This window comes from Pempheris klunzingeri, chromosome 17, assembly GCF_042242105.1.
Source record: "Pempheris klunzingeri isolate RE-2024b chromosome 17, fPemKlu1.hap1, whole genome shotgun sequence".
NCBI lineage: Eukaryota > Metazoa > Chordata > Actinopteri > Acropomatiformes > Pempheridae > Pempheris > Pempheris klunzingeri.
Genome location: NC_092028.1, coordinates 22,226,621 through 22,242,058, shown reverse-complemented (window position 1 = coordinate 22,242,058; position 15,438 = coordinate 22,226,621). Strand labels below are relative to the sequence as shown.

Sequence of the window (15,438 nt, the reverse complement as noted above, 5' to 3'; positions counted from 1 at the left end):
TTAATAATATAGGTATATATTTATTCATACGTACATATTCATTTATATCGGTTAATTGTAAAAAAAAAAAAAAAAAAAAAAAAAAGAAAGAAAGAAAAGGAAAAGATTTACAGTAATTATATGAACTACAGTCATTGTCAAAATTGTTTTTGAAATTTCTCAGGTGTCGATCTACCATCTCACCTGTTGCCCTCCGTCCTAATCCTCAGCCTCCCTCCAGTGTTTGCATGAAAAGACTGATGCAGAGCAGAGCTGTCTGCTGGGCCGCTCTGTGGAGGCTGTAGTGTGTTTTGTACCATGAAGACATAGAAAAGTATCAGGAGCGGGCAGAGCGCCACCTGTGATCTGTTCACTCTGCTTTAGGAGCTCGTGTTGGCTCCAGTCTAAATCCCACCACTTTTCCTTTTTCCTCCAGTTAACCATCTTAACCCTGGAGCACGGTGACAGAGTACATTAGATATCTCCGCCATTTTGACTCTTAGTGGTTCCCTAATCCCCCGTAAACCCCCATTCAAACAAAACAGATCAGACTGGATTACACTGGATTCATCTCAGCTTGTATCATCCCGCCTGCCGAAGCTGTCAAATCACAAACCGAGCAGAATCATCTTCGGTGTTTTGCAGGTTGCCGTGCACCTTTAAACCAGAACAATCCACGCTGGGGTTATCTCTTTTTACCAATTTGCGTCTCGTTTGATCTATTTGGGCAGGGTGCATCGTGGGAGGGGGTGTTTGGAAAAGCAAGGCATTTAAATTGAGGAGAGGAAAGCACGCTTATGGGAGAGAAATCAGATTCTGCTAAAGCGGCACACGATGCCTGAACAGCCACCAGAGGACTCCTCTGCGATGGAGACATTCAATAAGTAAACCTACGTCACACAGACACGCCATCCTGAACTCACAGTTTTAAAAATCCAACTTAAACTCTAACATTTATTACAATTGCACTGGCGCCGTCATTTCCCCTGGACAAAGGCTGCACTCCGGACATTTAGTAACAATAAAACTCTGAATACAAACACAAACACCATCAGATCAAAACTGAGGACTGGAAGAGGACTCAAACTCAAGTGGAGACACTGAACTCATGACTTCAAAACACAAAGCAGGCGCAATCCAAACCACACCAAAACAGAAATGCAAAAGAAGAGAGGAGGTGGAGATCCAGAGGAAGTCCGGAGGAAAAGCAGTAAAAGACATGTTTATAAAATGAAATGGGAGCAAAAGCAGGAGAAGATAATCCATAAGAAAAGGCTTCAATACTTCACAGGCCGGGGGGGCTGAAGTCCATCAGAGCCCTCAAAAAAATCATCCCTCTCGTCTGTCAGCAGGCCAGAAGTGTGCGCTCAAGATTCAGGTGACTTCCTCTCCGCCGGTCTGACCCGGTCTGACCCGGTCTGACCCGGTCTTCACCTGCGACGGCAGCGTCCCTGGTCCCAGGCGGACTGAGGAGGTCACAGGTAGGGGGGGCGTCCCTCCGTCCCCTGCGGAGCAAGGCCTCGTCACCGGTGCGAAAACAAGAGAGCAACTAAAGGAAACCAAACAAACTGAAAAATAAAAAGTACTTTGATTGTTTTCAGTTGGCTTTTTCTTTCCGTCGTCCCGCTCTGACAGCAAGAACTCATGTAGTGAAGTCAGACTTCTTTTTTTCTCAGTGTCTTTAGACCTTTTCCTGCTGCTGACACGAGCTTCCACAGGCCAGCAGCAGCTCTTTAAACTTCCCTTCAGAGACCCCATCGACAGCCGGCTCTGCCCCCTCTCACGACACCTCCCGGCGATCAGCGGCTTCCACTCTCGGCCTCCACAGTCCTCACATATTTACAATTAGATTTTAAAAAACTAGAGGTGTTACATGCAACATTTGGCATCTTCTCCAGTCCCCACTTGTGAGTCTTAATTGGTGTCCATTTTTAGAAAAATATTGAACTTTGTCTTTTTTCTTTTTTTTTCCTTTTTCTTTTTCTCCTCTTCAGTATATTGAAGCTTCTGATTGTAACAGAGAGACAGAGAGAGGTGAGGGTACAGGTGTAGCAAGCTCAAGGTGTGTGTGTGTGTGTGTGTGTGTGTGTGTGCATGTGGTGAAGGAAGGTCTGTATCGGTGCTGTTAGTAAAATGCCAGTCTTAAATTGGGAGATGGACGTCTTTGTAAAGTGTCTCATAATTGCTTTACTGTAAGTGCAAATAGCTGCAAGTATGCTTTTTTTTTTTTTAATAAAAATCACAAAATAGGCTTTCTGCTGCTGAGTGTGTGTGTGTGTGTGTGTGTGTGTGTGTGTGTGTGTGTGTGTGTTGGGGGTGTCAGCGGGTTACTTTGCTGTATTGCTGCCCTGTTTGGAAATAAACAGCCTGCAGAAGAAAGCTAACACAGGTCTCAGTTCCCATCTAGAGGTAGCTGTTAAGTGACCTTCAACACCGCGTGTGAGAGGTTAAGAGGGATTTTTTTCCACCTTTCCGATATTCTGTTTAGAGGCTACAACAGTGTCAAAGTGCTGAATCGGTGCAGAGTGCGGCTCCCCTCACGTGGAGCGATGGGTCTGGATGTGAAGATGTCGTCGTGCGGCTCCTTAAACAGTTCTTCTGTACTTCATCTGATGTTAAATCCCGTCACAGTGGCGATCGTGTTTAGTAATTCTGCAGAACCCTCTTCTTTAAAACGGGTTCGTCCACTGAAACACACTCCAGGAATGTTCTGACCTTCTTCTAAGAGTTAATCTGTGTGTGTGTGTGTGTGTGTGTGTGGAGGGATTTGGGAATGTTTTTGGGATAGTTACCCGAGACCCTGTAGCGTTATTTGGCTCTCTCCCTCTCTCTGCAGCTCCAAAAGGGGAGGTGGGGGTGGGGGGGGGACACATCAGCATGTACTCTATGATGGGGGGCAGCAGGTCAGGGATCAAGTGACGGGTTTCGGGGAGCGTGTACGAAGGGAGAGGAGGGAAAGGGAGAGGGGGGGGTTGTTGTCTTTACATCATAGCAGGATGCAGCAGCGGCAAAACCTCTGACGGCTGCCCCCGACGGAGGGGGGCGGAGTGACGGGGGCGAAGTACGCATGCACTTTGATGTTAGGCAGATGGGTCTGTGGAGAGAAGAGGGAAACACAGACGACAGGAGGGCTGAAAATGATTCACTTCAACGCCCCGAAATCATCTCACATCAGTTAGCAACACGTTTTCCAACCCAGTGAGTTACATCAGAGGAGGAGACAGACAGGAGATGTTTGTGTTTCATCATACGTCACCTCCTGATCAGTATTGGCAGGATCAATAGGATCAGATGAACCTTTACTGAAGTACTGACTGAGTGCATGAGCCCCACTAGAGAAGCTTTAATGGAATGGTTGGTTGGTTTAGAGAGCGACAACAGTTGATCAGAGATGGTTTCTAATCCTTCGTTACCAAAGCCAAAAGGTTCATGCAGCTTTTTAAAGAGTCAAATTCAAGCACTTTTCAAGGTGCATGGACTAAAAATGTCCAGACAAGCTTTTATCATCACTCCTGGACTGCAGCAGTCAGGGTTTGTCTATTTTACCAGCTGTTCAAATTAACTTTAATGGTGTGTTTTGATCAGGATTATATTGATAATGGCGTTCCACAGTAAGGGATCAACAGAGGATTATCTAGCTATGAGTGCCCCCCCCCCCTCCTTATCCTGTACAGGTTCATCTCCTTCCTGCAGCTTGTGCAGTACATCTTCCTCTCTGAGGCCAGATTTTAAAATATTTGTCTTTAACCAGCCTGTCGTCCTTAAAACAGCAGCCTGGTGTGTTGCTATAGCGATACCAAACTCCACCTGTTCTCTAGAAACAGGTACAGCAGTCAGCTAGTGGCCTTCAGTAATCAGCACGGACAGCGTCAGAGGTCAGAGGTCAGCCGCTCGGTCTGAGAGCAGATGGTCGCCCTCATGACGCTGCTCGTCAGTCGTCACGTCTGGTGTCAGACGCCAGGAGACAACTAACAAATATGAGTGATTGTGTGGATTAAACGCCAGATTATTTTGAAAATCCAGTATTTTTCAAGGAGTATATTCGAATTCAAGCATGTTCCCGACCTTACAAACACAGCATCAGGAGTATAATAGTGAGGCTGCACACCAGATGTGATTTTATCAGGTTAAGAGTTGACCTCCACTAATCCTCTATAGGCAATGAGAAGCTGTGTCGTGGTTAATGTCAGTTGTACTTTAAAAATGATCCCAAACTAGTCTGGATGGTGGAGCCTGAACGCAGCACCAATGGGCACCGGACCCCACCGGACTCTTCTGCTCCGTCCTCAGGTGGCTTCACCTCCACCAGTGTCTCTTGGATGTACTTCCTGCTTTGTTGTGCTGCAGCTACAGACAGCAGCTAAAGTCACAGTCAGAGTGTTTCTCCATCCCAGATGAACCTCTGGTCGTCATGGTGTTAAAAACCCTCTGAGCGGCTGACGTCTGGCCTGGTGCCCCCCCCCATTAGAGAATAACACTGATGTGCTGCTGGAATACACCACTGACAGTCTGCACGGGGGCTTTTACTTTGAAAACTGAGCTGATTCTCTTTGCTGTTTGACTGTCTGATTTCCTGCCGCCTCCTCTGCTCTGAGCCGTTTGACACACCGGTCAGAAATGGACCCGGTGATTATCTTTAGCGGAGCACCGCGGTGCTTCTACTGGGACTTGAAGCGTTGAAGCGTTAACTACGAGTGGACGCCATCAGCTTCAGAAGCTGCGTCGCAGATGCCCCCAGTGGGATTTAGCCTTGAGGGGCTCAAAACACCTTCACTTCATTCAGCATCAAAATAAAATATATACATCAGTGATTTTAAACCGTTTTCTACCACATTCTCATATGTTGAGTTCACGAAGTGGCCGTTCAGAGAAACCCATGTATGAGTCAGTGCTTGCTCATCGTTTGCCCACACAACTCACCCTTAGTCTCTTGATGCCGGCGCGGGTGATCTGCTGGCAGTCGTAGAGCTCGATGCGATCCAGGCTGTGGCAGCTCTTCAGGTGCTCCAGCGAGGCGTCTGTGATCAGGGGGCAGTTGTCCAGCTCGATCACCTCCAGGCGGTCGTGAGCACAGGGGCCGCTGCCGAGGTGTCTGATTCCATCATCGGTGATCAGCTCACAGTGAGACAGGCTCTACAGCAACACAGCAGCTCCGTTACTCAACTGTCTGCCAGGACGAGCTGCGACTCAGGAGCAAAATAAGCTGAAGTGGAGGACACGCACTCACCAGGACTTGCAAACGAGGGCAGTGGATAGAGAGCTGGATGAGCGTTCCATCTGTGATCTGATGCACAGACAAACAGAGACAAATGTAATGGGTCTCCACGGTTACAGCGGGAACAGAAGAGGTGTAGCTCAGGTTGTTTATTTACCTGCACACATTCTTCTAAATCCATCTTCTCAAGCTCGTGACAATTCTGCAGCAGAAGAGGAGAAAATAAACAGAGATGATCTAATGTGGGCGTGTGGAGACGAGAACCTGGAAATATTTAGTAGTCTAGTATATTTAGAGGTTTCCAAGAGGTTTGACACCTTTAATTTGGCATTTTCAAGATCAACATCTTATTTTCAGCACCAGAAATTATGTTTAACTCCACATTTGATTGGTTTGGTGAAGACAGGACCCTCCTCTGATTGGTCAGTGAGCAGGTAGCCCCACCCTCTTCCTGGTCTATCTTCCTCTAAATGGACCATAATTTACTAAATAACCGTCCTGCTGTGCTGAAGAAGACAGTAAACTAGAGACTGAGAGCAGAAACTGTTCACTGAGCTGATAAATCAAGAGAGAAGTCGCCTCATTTCCTCATTGACTTCCATCCAATCAGACTCAGTGGAGTCGCCCCCTGCTGGACACTAGAGAGGATGCAGGCTGAAGGTCCCGGAGGTGTCCACCTCTTTACACCTGTGAGCAAAGACTCAAAGAGGCCGACGCATCACTCACCCTTGCTAATGTAGTGAAGCCCACATCTGTAAGCTGAGAGCAGCGAGCCACCTCTAATATTCTGTAAGGAGACAGAGGAGCAGAGTTATAGTGACTTTAAGTGGATCTGCAGGAGTTAGATCTGTTTATTCATTACCATTATTATGTCAACCTTCACTGCAGGATTAAACTATTACTCACATTTATATTATAATTACTTCATCAAGAAATTAGTCCTGAAATCTTATGTTTGCAAGAAAACAAAAGTGAGATCACTGGTCTGCAATTACAGGATCAAGGTTGTCAACCGATCAGTAAGCGTCCTTAAAATACATTTAAATACTTCACACTCAAGTGAAACTGAACAATAACTCACAGTAATTAATGTTCAGACTAAATGGAAAGTTTTTTTAGGGTCTTTTGCAGGATTTTTAAGGATACTCCAGTATTTTCAATCCTTGTGCCTGATCACAGTAGGTCCATTAAAAGAGCTTGTTTGATCCACTGACAGGCTCAGAGTGTTATTCTAAGTGTGTGACAGCATTATGGAAAGGATCCCTACAGAGAGAGACCTGGAAGATCCTTTTGGTTTAACCACAAACAGCCGTTATATCGTTCTCTGCACACACACCAGACTCCATTCACAAAAACAGGGATTTTACCTTGCAAGACATAAGAGTGGCTGGTCTACTGCTGCCTTGATCAGTTGGTTTATTTATGTTATACGAATATTGTGTTGAGCCGAACTAACCCTTTAAAAACACCAAAGTCACATAATAACACAAACAAACTAACTGATTGAAATTGCAGTTTGCCAGTAAATATCATGTAAAATTACTGTTTTTGTCAATGGAGTCTGGTGTCCTTGTGGAAAGTGATATAATGGCTGTTTAATGGTTGATCTTCCAGGTCGGTCTCTGTAGGGATCCTTTCCATCATGCCGTCAGACACTCAGGATAGCAGTGGACGTACTAAGGTCAGGCACAATTGCCCCAAAGTATTACATTATATCCGCTGTAGCTTGTTGGCCACCTGTTCTGGGCTGCCAGGTGAGACGGTCCTTCAACAAGTGATGCACAGCTGAGCTCAGAATGAGGATGTGTGTGTGTGCAGGTGTGTAAATTCACCTGAGGCGAGGGCAGTTCTGTCCCAGGGCGTGCAGGATGGCGTCCGTGATATTGGCACAGCCCGACACGCACAGAGACTGCAAACGGTGACAGCCACGGCAAATCGTGATGAGGCCTTCATCTGTGATCTGCTGCTCACACAAAGAGAAAGTGTGTGTTAGTGTGTGTGTGTTCATGTTCCACCTTAACAGCCTGCTAATGAGAGCGAATTTCTTTTCTTTTGCAGCAACAGATGAGGAGAAAGGCAGCGAAACAAGAGGAGGAACAAGACGGCACGATGAGTTTTTGAGGTGTGACTCATGGAGATGTATAGATGAGGAAGAGCATTTAAATACATTGTGTGAGCAGGTTTCACAGACTGTTGTGGGTTGAAGAGAACAACATTTGAGTACTTTCCTTCTTTTTTCTGGCAAAAGTTCAGATTTAGGGGGTTTCTAACAGTGTTTGTAGATAGGAGCTGCATGTTAACATGCTGAAATGTGCCCTCAGCGTCACTTAAATTGCAAAACGGCCGAGCCGACGCATCGTTTGGTGCCGTTAACTGTTCTTACTGAGCATGTCTGCAGGTTGAGCGTGACCAGCTCTGGACAGTGAGCCCCGATGTGCTTCAGCGCCTCGTCTTCTAGCTGTGGAGGAGATCGACAGAGACAACAGTCACCTGGAAGCAAACTACACTCATCAAATGTACAACAAAGCACACTGAGATTAACCCGCCATCTGTCGCTGACATAAAGGGTTGTTCAGTGTATTAGAAACGCCTCAGAAAGCTAAACTGAGGTGTGTGTGTTTGTCCTGTAAGTAAAAAGATGTGTGGCATCTTCTTTGCATGCTGTAGTGTTGACGGTTGATATAACAGGAAGGCACTATGATAAACGAAGGCTTTTTATAACAGGAAGGCACTATGATAAACGAAGGCTTTTATATTTGCCGTCGACCGTTTCTGGCCCGTCTTTCCACAGAAACATCCCCTGTTGCACAGGAAGTGATGCATTTTATGTTTTGCGGTAGCAGCAGCTGTGCTCTAGTCGGACTGAAAATAAGAGGAACTTGGTCTTTAGTTTAATAAGTGACGGCCGCTATGATGAAACATACAAGAACAGTAACAACAAGAGAACTGTGCAACGAGGAAGTCACCAGTTAGTGAGTTCATCCACATAAGTTTCATACTAAAGTAAATCATCATGTTATTCCATGTTTAGTGGGAAAGTAAATAGCTGTTCGCATGTTTATTCAGTCTATTTATACAAGAAAATATCTACATAATTACATTAGTGATGCCTTGTGCTGATGCTCCACCATCTCAGGGCGAAGGAGACAATAAACACGTGGCGACAGGTTTGTTTTATTTCACATATAAAAAGATTTTTGGTTTACATGAGTGATTGTGTTGATAAAATGTCGGATTATATAGAAAATCAAGCACCGTTCATGGAGTATAGTCAAATCCATGCAGATTCCCCACCTTGAAAAACAGTTAAAGTCAAACATTTTCCAAACATTCAAGGCTGTGTGTGAACCCTCATACTGAGCCATACCTGTGTGCATCCCTTGAGGAAAAGGCCTTTGAGTCCAGGGCAGGAACGCACCAGAGCCTGGATCCCATCCTTGGTGACCTGATCACACCAGGAGATGTTGAGCTGCTCCAGCAGGGGACAACCCTCACTGACAGGAGGGAAATACATGAGGGCATGTTAGCATGTACACAACACCGGGGAGAAGGACTTTACATGCAATGCAAGGATATTATTAAATGTATTCAAGTGTATACAAATGTTTAAAATCTCCAACTCTGCCTCCCTTTTATTACGTTTCAATAGAAGAAAAAAAAGTTATAGAATTGGTCCAGTAGAGCAGAGAACAACCTACAATGACTGTAATGTAATCCTTTGGGTCACCAGACTCCATTGACAAAAATAGTAATTTTACACAGTAGTTGCTGGTCAACTGCTGTCTCAATCTGTTAATGCGTTTGTGTTATTATGCGACTTTGGGGTTTTAAAGGGTTAGTTCGGCCCCCACACAATATTTGTGTAACACAAAATAACACCAATAAACTACCTATCGAGGTAGTGGTGGACTACACTACACTACTTTTTTCTACGAGGTAAAATCCCTGTTTTAGTGAATGTAGTCTGGTGTGTGTGCTGTTTGTGGTTAAACCAAAAGGATCTTCCAGGTCTCTCTCTGTAGGGATCCTTTCCATGATGCTGTCACACACTTAGAATAACACTCTGAGCCTGTCAGTGGATCAAACAAGCTCTTTTAGTGGACCTACTGTGATCAGGCATGGTTTGTTTGGGTGTTTGAGCCACTGTAGCTCACAGGCTGCATGTTCTTGGCTGCCGGGGCGTTAAAATACTGGCCTTATCCCATAATGTGTTGTAAATCCAGGAGAAATGTACATCACGACATTGACACAATGTACACACCTGAGAGCTTTGAGTGACAGGTTGGTGATTGAGGTACAGGAGGCAAGGTCCAGGTGCTTCAGCTTTGGACAGAACTTACTGAGGCTGTTACATGTGCTGCAGAAGAGAAAAGACGATGAGCAGTTTGAAGGAGAGGAAGCTTTCCGATACGCCGACATGGCAGAACAATGCACATACCTGTCAGTGATCTTGGTGCAGCCGTTCAGACTAAGCAGCTCGATGTTCCTGCAGTTTTGTGAGAAAGTCCTGCAGAAGAAAAAAACAAAAACAAACCATCAAACTGAAATTGCCTCTCCCTCTCCCTCCCTCTCTCCCTGCCTCCCCGGGGTCTGAAGCCACACTCACCTCAGGGCGCTGTCACCCACACCCAGGCAGCCCCGCAGACTCAGCTTCCTCAGGAACCCTCCGCACCGCTTTGAGATGTTCTCCACCACCCGACCCTGCAACAGAAACCACCCACCGGCGATTTACAGCAACGACAGATTAGGAGTGAAGTGCGGAGACTGAAGGTGGAGAGTAAAGTAGACAGAGACCAGATTCACTCACTTCAATGTCCCTCTGAAAGTCAAAGAGGTCGATTCGTTGCCAGTTGCTGCCATCCAAGGCCAGAACATTCCAGGACTGAGAGCGTGGAGGAAGAAACACACGTTTAGGGTCAAGATTTTCCCCAAACACACCACACACACACACACACATATATATATATACAGGCACACCTTGTGGACACAGACTCACCCGTGAGACCTGGGCACAGCGACAGAGTGTCACCACATCCAGAAAGGAGAAGATTCTGGAAGACAGACAGGGACGGTTTAGAGACCCTGATCCCCGCTGCCAGAAGCTTCCTCTTTACGCTCTCAACTCAGCCCTGCGTCTGCTTCCACTCACAGCACAGCGGTGTGAGTAAATCAGCTAATATTGTCTCTGACTGTCAGCGGGAGAGATGTGTTTACCCCGTTTGCAGGATAGATGTGTTTACACAAAGCGGGGACCTGGCGAGGAAGAATCTGCCTCGGATGAACGCCACACCGCTGGAATCGGACTAGAGGATCCCTCAATGCAGCAAATACTGTATTAGGGTTGAAGCAGGGATGCAGAGAGTCCCTGCACGGCCTGCCAGCCTCACAAATCAGGGCGATGAACCTGGCCAGGCTGCACACAGTCAGCAGCCTGGCTGGCGAGGCCGAGGCTTGAGTTATGGCCTTCATTTTCTGTTTGCTCAGGGACTCTTGAGGTGTTTTTTTTTTTTGTTGTTGTTGCCTGAAATCAATTTGAATCTTTTATAGCTTTAAGCATCTGTGTTTAATTACAGTTCCAGCATTGGGGGAGCGGGCTAGGGTGGGGAACTGGGGGGGGGGGATGGCACCTTGGTGGTTGGTTTAGTTGACATGTTTGCTAAAGGATAAGTGAGCATACAGTGTGTGATCATCAGATGCACGATGTTAGTGTGTGTGTGTGTGTGTGTGTGTGTGTGTCTGAGGGGTGTAGAGGGAGGAAGGTGGTGCAAGGTCAACTGAGCCTTTGTGTATGATTGGATGAGCTGATCGGGAGCGAAGGTTGTGAGTGTGGAGCGTGCAACATGCCAAAAAACACCAACAACCTGCAGACAGTCTGATTGAAGTGTTTTGAAATGTCACTCACCGTAGCAACAGCTCCTTAGGCAGCTTCTTATTGATGACCGCCTCATCACTGTTTGTGAACATCTGTACGGGTGCAGAGGATAATAATGTGTTAGTCCTGTTTTAACTCACTGTAGCCTCCTCCACCTCCTCCTCCTCCTCCTCCTCCTCCACCAACACACCTCACTCAAGGACGGCCTCAGCAATAAGCAAGGATAAATGATCGTAATCTCATCAGCTGAGATAGATTCAATGTCAAGCCTTGGAAAACACTAAAGGTGACGGAAGATAAAGCAGGAGGCTGGATTTAATATCTTCTAAGCAGAATCAGCAGGACGGGACTTTGCACTGCCGACCACAGAGCCGCCGCGATGGCCTGCGATGTCACGTTATCTTTTCTGCATAAATATTCTGTCCGAGCTTCCTGCGTCGTTCACGCTGTTGAGTTTCCATCCGCGTCCGCATCAGCATGTGCCGTGAATGTACACTGGAATTAGCCACAATGGCTCTGGCGTCACTCTTTGATGAATTTCTCCAGCTTCTGCAAACAGCTAATGGATTTCCACACAAATAAACACATGCTGTGTGAGCGTAAATACCAGCCTGTAATCCACAGAAAGAGCCTCAGCACACAAAGAGGCAATAAATGAGCATTTATTAAACCCCACCTACTCACACACACACACACACACTTATTGACTCCAGGGTTCCCTTGATTTGTGGGAATTCATATTGTGCTGGATTGTAAAATGCAAGATGTTGAGACGATGACGTTTGGGAGCATTCGCTCAGTCACAACAAGGCAAATGAAGCAACATCTGGCCCAATCCATTTTCCCCCTCAGATTTAGAAAGATAAATGTAAACCAGGGACAGGGTAATTGAGGGGTGGGGGCTTTTTAGTGTGTAAATAAGATCCAGGAAGACGCATGTTATTTACAACAGGCAAACATGTGACAAGATCAACAAGGAATTTGCAAGTTCGTTCTTTACACGTCTCACAGGTGCGAGTATGAAGCAGCAGTTATCCAGAAATACATGATGATGAGCGGCTCCTAGTTATTTTGGATGATGGGTGTCCACCCTGTGACAATAGCTTCAGATTTTGAGGGACTTACACACTTAAGCAAACCCATTCATCAGCTCACAAAAACAAACTGACAGGTCTGCCTGTTTAAGAATCCAGTCAGCTCTGGGTCAAAGCCTCTCTATGTCCCTCTGATAAACATACTAACTCACACACACACACACACACACACAGAGCTGTCTGTGCAGGGGCTGCCTGCCAGTGCAGACGTGTAAAACTTTGAGTTTTGAGGGAGTAAGGAGGGACTGACATTTCACGTTTGGATTTGGGGCAAATTGACTCTGACAGCTCGTCTTCCACGGCACTACTTTCTGGCCAAATAATCCAGAGCCATTTCCAAAGAACCAGATGCGCATGGTCAACGGGCATACACTGTCCCCTTTTGTGCTCTAACATAAAATGAACCTGATGCTGCATGAATGTGAGCATTATGTTTTCTCCACTGGTCAGCTATAGTCAGTGAAGCAGGCCTGGCGGGAGGTAAAAAGCAGGGTGAGCTGTAACCTCCAGCTGCACATCTTTGGAAAGCAAAACAAAAGGTGATAATATTTTTAGAAAAACTTTTTTTTTTTTTAATGTTTCCTTACAAAGAAAATCCTCAGATTAAATTTAGATTAGTCTGACAAGTATGTTAAACCAGTGATTAGGTTCAGATATCTACTTTGTCCTTCCTCACATCCACAGATGAGACAGACACACCGGCAGCTGGCATTGTTTTGTTGCCTCGTGTTTAAACTGTTTCAACAACTCTTACATCAGTTCACCCAATTACACATAACTTGGCGGTAATGTCATCACAATGTGGGTTTCATTTACACGTTCCTTTTCACTGGGAAATAGAATTAGGGGTCATAAATGGCCGTTTACTTTGCATAGAGCTGGAGTCTTTTGTTAAAGGCTGGTACACAGCAGATCAGTATGTGCTGCAGAGCCGTGAAGACACACACGACGTAAGAGGACGTTTCTGGCACAGTCTGTCAAAGTAAAGCTCAGACGCTGTTTGGCCAAAGTGCATTTCTAGTGATGAACAGTGACGATCCATCTTCGGTCTAAGACTCCTCACCGACCTCTGGGCTCGGTTTTTAATGGAGCTAATAAGTGAAGTAAACCAATAGACTGTGCAGTGTTTTGCCCTTTATCCTTTATATTAAAACTACTGGAGAATATTTTCATTTATAAGAAGATCAACCAGTGATTGGCATCGTCCCCTGGCACAGCTAAAACATGAACATCTTATTCTCCACATGCTTTGTATGTCAGACTAGTTTACAATAGAAATATCTTATAGACTGACAGCATAGTGACCATTAGTGATTATTTATCACAGATACACCACAGGTCAAACTGTATCACACTGGTCAATAGCACATTTTTCAGGCTATGATACATATTGGATGGATTTGTATGGAAGCATCTCTATGTCTAAAGAAAGCGTGTTGTCAAGAGGGCTGTAGCTTTATAAATCTATACACAACATACACAGTGACACCACATTTCACCTAAAACCCAAACCGGATCAGTTTCCCCTCTAAACTAAAAACTATAGCACAGGAACAGCCTCTATTCAGCCTGGTTCGGCCCTGCAGTACGAAGAATGCTAAATTACTTGGACTGAAGCGGTTGTGGTGGCTGATTGGTTTAGTTACCGGCCTTTCACCCAGGACAGTAAATTACATTAACTCATTTGTTAACTTAAATAATACAGATTTCAGCTTTGTATTTATTCTTATTTTCACTTTCCAGTCTCAGTTTGGTTAGGTTTAGGCACCAAAACTACTTTTATTCAGGAAAATATCCTGGTTTGAGTTTAATTAATAACTCCAACACTAATAACTAATAAATACAATGTGCATTAAACACAAGATCTAATCTTTCCAACATACATCTGAGAGCAAATAGTGTTTCTGACTACAGACACCCAAAGAGCATCTGACAAAAAAACAAAAACAAAATGTAGAAATATTTGCTTTTATTTTGAAGGCGCAGCATCGCCACTTCCTGTTTGTCCGCGCTAAATCCGGGTACCTTGACCAGCAGCCCTGCCGCAGCTGTCGGGCCAGAAGGTAACGGCCTGAATCTTCTGAGTCGTCAGCTGTTGCACCGTTAAAAATAAATAAAACCACACACAAATCCCACGCTGGCTGCGGATTAAACGGCACCGAGCGCCGGGGCTCCGCCGCCCAATGTCACCGGCCGGAAACACACACGTCTGGGACAACTTTCCACCCAAATATCCGCCGCTGCGACACAAAGTTTACAGCAAAAGCTGCAGAAAACACTGCAGCCAGTGTGTGTGTGTGTGTGTGTGTGTGTGTGGACATGTGGCCCCCGTGCCTCCCCCGGGGGCTACGGTGCGTGTTTCCCGGCGGCAGCTCGGGCCTATTTGTTGATGTTTCGGTGCTAACACGGGGTGCGTGAAGCAGTCACAAGCCGAGGCCCCCGCAGCCGCAGCGGCCATGGACGCGCACAACAACACCCCCCATGAAAGTGTACAGACAAAAAAAAAAAAAAAAAACCCTCCTGACGACCATGGGGGCAGTTATGAAACAGCTGCAGCCCCCCAGTGAAGAGCCCTCTTTTATTCCCGGTGGATGTGCGGACGGCTGCTCCCCGTAGCCTCCGTGTCTTTGTTTTGACGGCGCAGAGGGGACCCGGGGCAGCATGCTGGGACCTTTAAAAGCGCCTCCATTTATTCAGGAACACCACCGCAAGCTCGGTGGGAGACACCGGCTCGTGTCCTGGACGAGAAGACACCCAGGCCCGGGCTCAGTGTGTGTGTGTGTGTGTGTGTGTGTGTGTGTGTGTGTGTGTGTGTGTGTGTGTTTGACCTAATCCCAAACACTGACTGCGGAAGCTGCACCGACAGTCTGAGCATAAGCGCAGTTTTACACCAAAAACAGCGGCGGGCACCGTGCAGGCCCACAGCCTGACGCTGGAGCAGCTCACCGGGGAGCGAGTGGACGGCTGTCAGGGTGAACTCACCTCAAACCGGCTCCGTGAAACACCGTTAACCTCCTTCCCCATGTCGGACGCTGGTTACCGACTCAATGAATTCGGTGCAGGCGAAGTGAAAAGCAGAAACGGAGCCTCTTCCTGCCGAGTCCCCTCCACGTCTCTCATGCTACCGTCCTCTCGGTAGCTCCCGGGCTGCGATGTCGTTGTTTCTTCTTCTTCTTGTGGCCTGCAACAACACACACACACACACACACACACACACATACACACACACACACACACAGCGAGTCCCCTTGTTTTCTGATAAAATATGAGCCACAGGC

General features: G+C 46.3%; 1 protein-coding gene across 2 annotated transcripts; it reads right to left on the bottom strand.

The window, feature by feature from the left end:
* Positions 1-15,412, bottom strand: fbxl20 (F-box and leucine-rich repeat protein 20). Of its 2 annotated transcripts, XR_011585573.1 has the most exons (16): positions 15,143-15,412; positions 11,097-11,158; positions 10,191-10,245; positions 10,002-10,076; positions 9,801-9,895; positions 9,633-9,701; positions 9,456-9,551; positions 8,562-8,688; positions 7,578-7,652; positions 7,027-7,157; positions 5,921-5,981; positions 5,352-5,396; positions 5,207-5,263; positions 4,900-5,112; positions 1,815-3,073; positions 1-1,768 (listed from the first exon to the last, which is right to left on the bottom strand). XR_011585573.1 is itself a non-coding variant. In XM_070847815.1 (15 exons), exons 1-15 carry the CDS (start codon positions 15,182-15,184, stop codon positions 2,966-2,968), a joined length of 1,311 nt encoding a protein of 436 aa, XP_070703916.1. In that variant the 5' UTR covers positions 15,185-15,412; the 3' UTR covers positions 1-2,965. The 2 variants fall into 2 exon arrangements, 1 of the variants encoding a protein (XP_070703916.1); XM_070847815.1 differs by having other exon boundaries at positions 1-3,073.
* Positions 15,413-15,438: the final 26 nt, after the last annotated feature.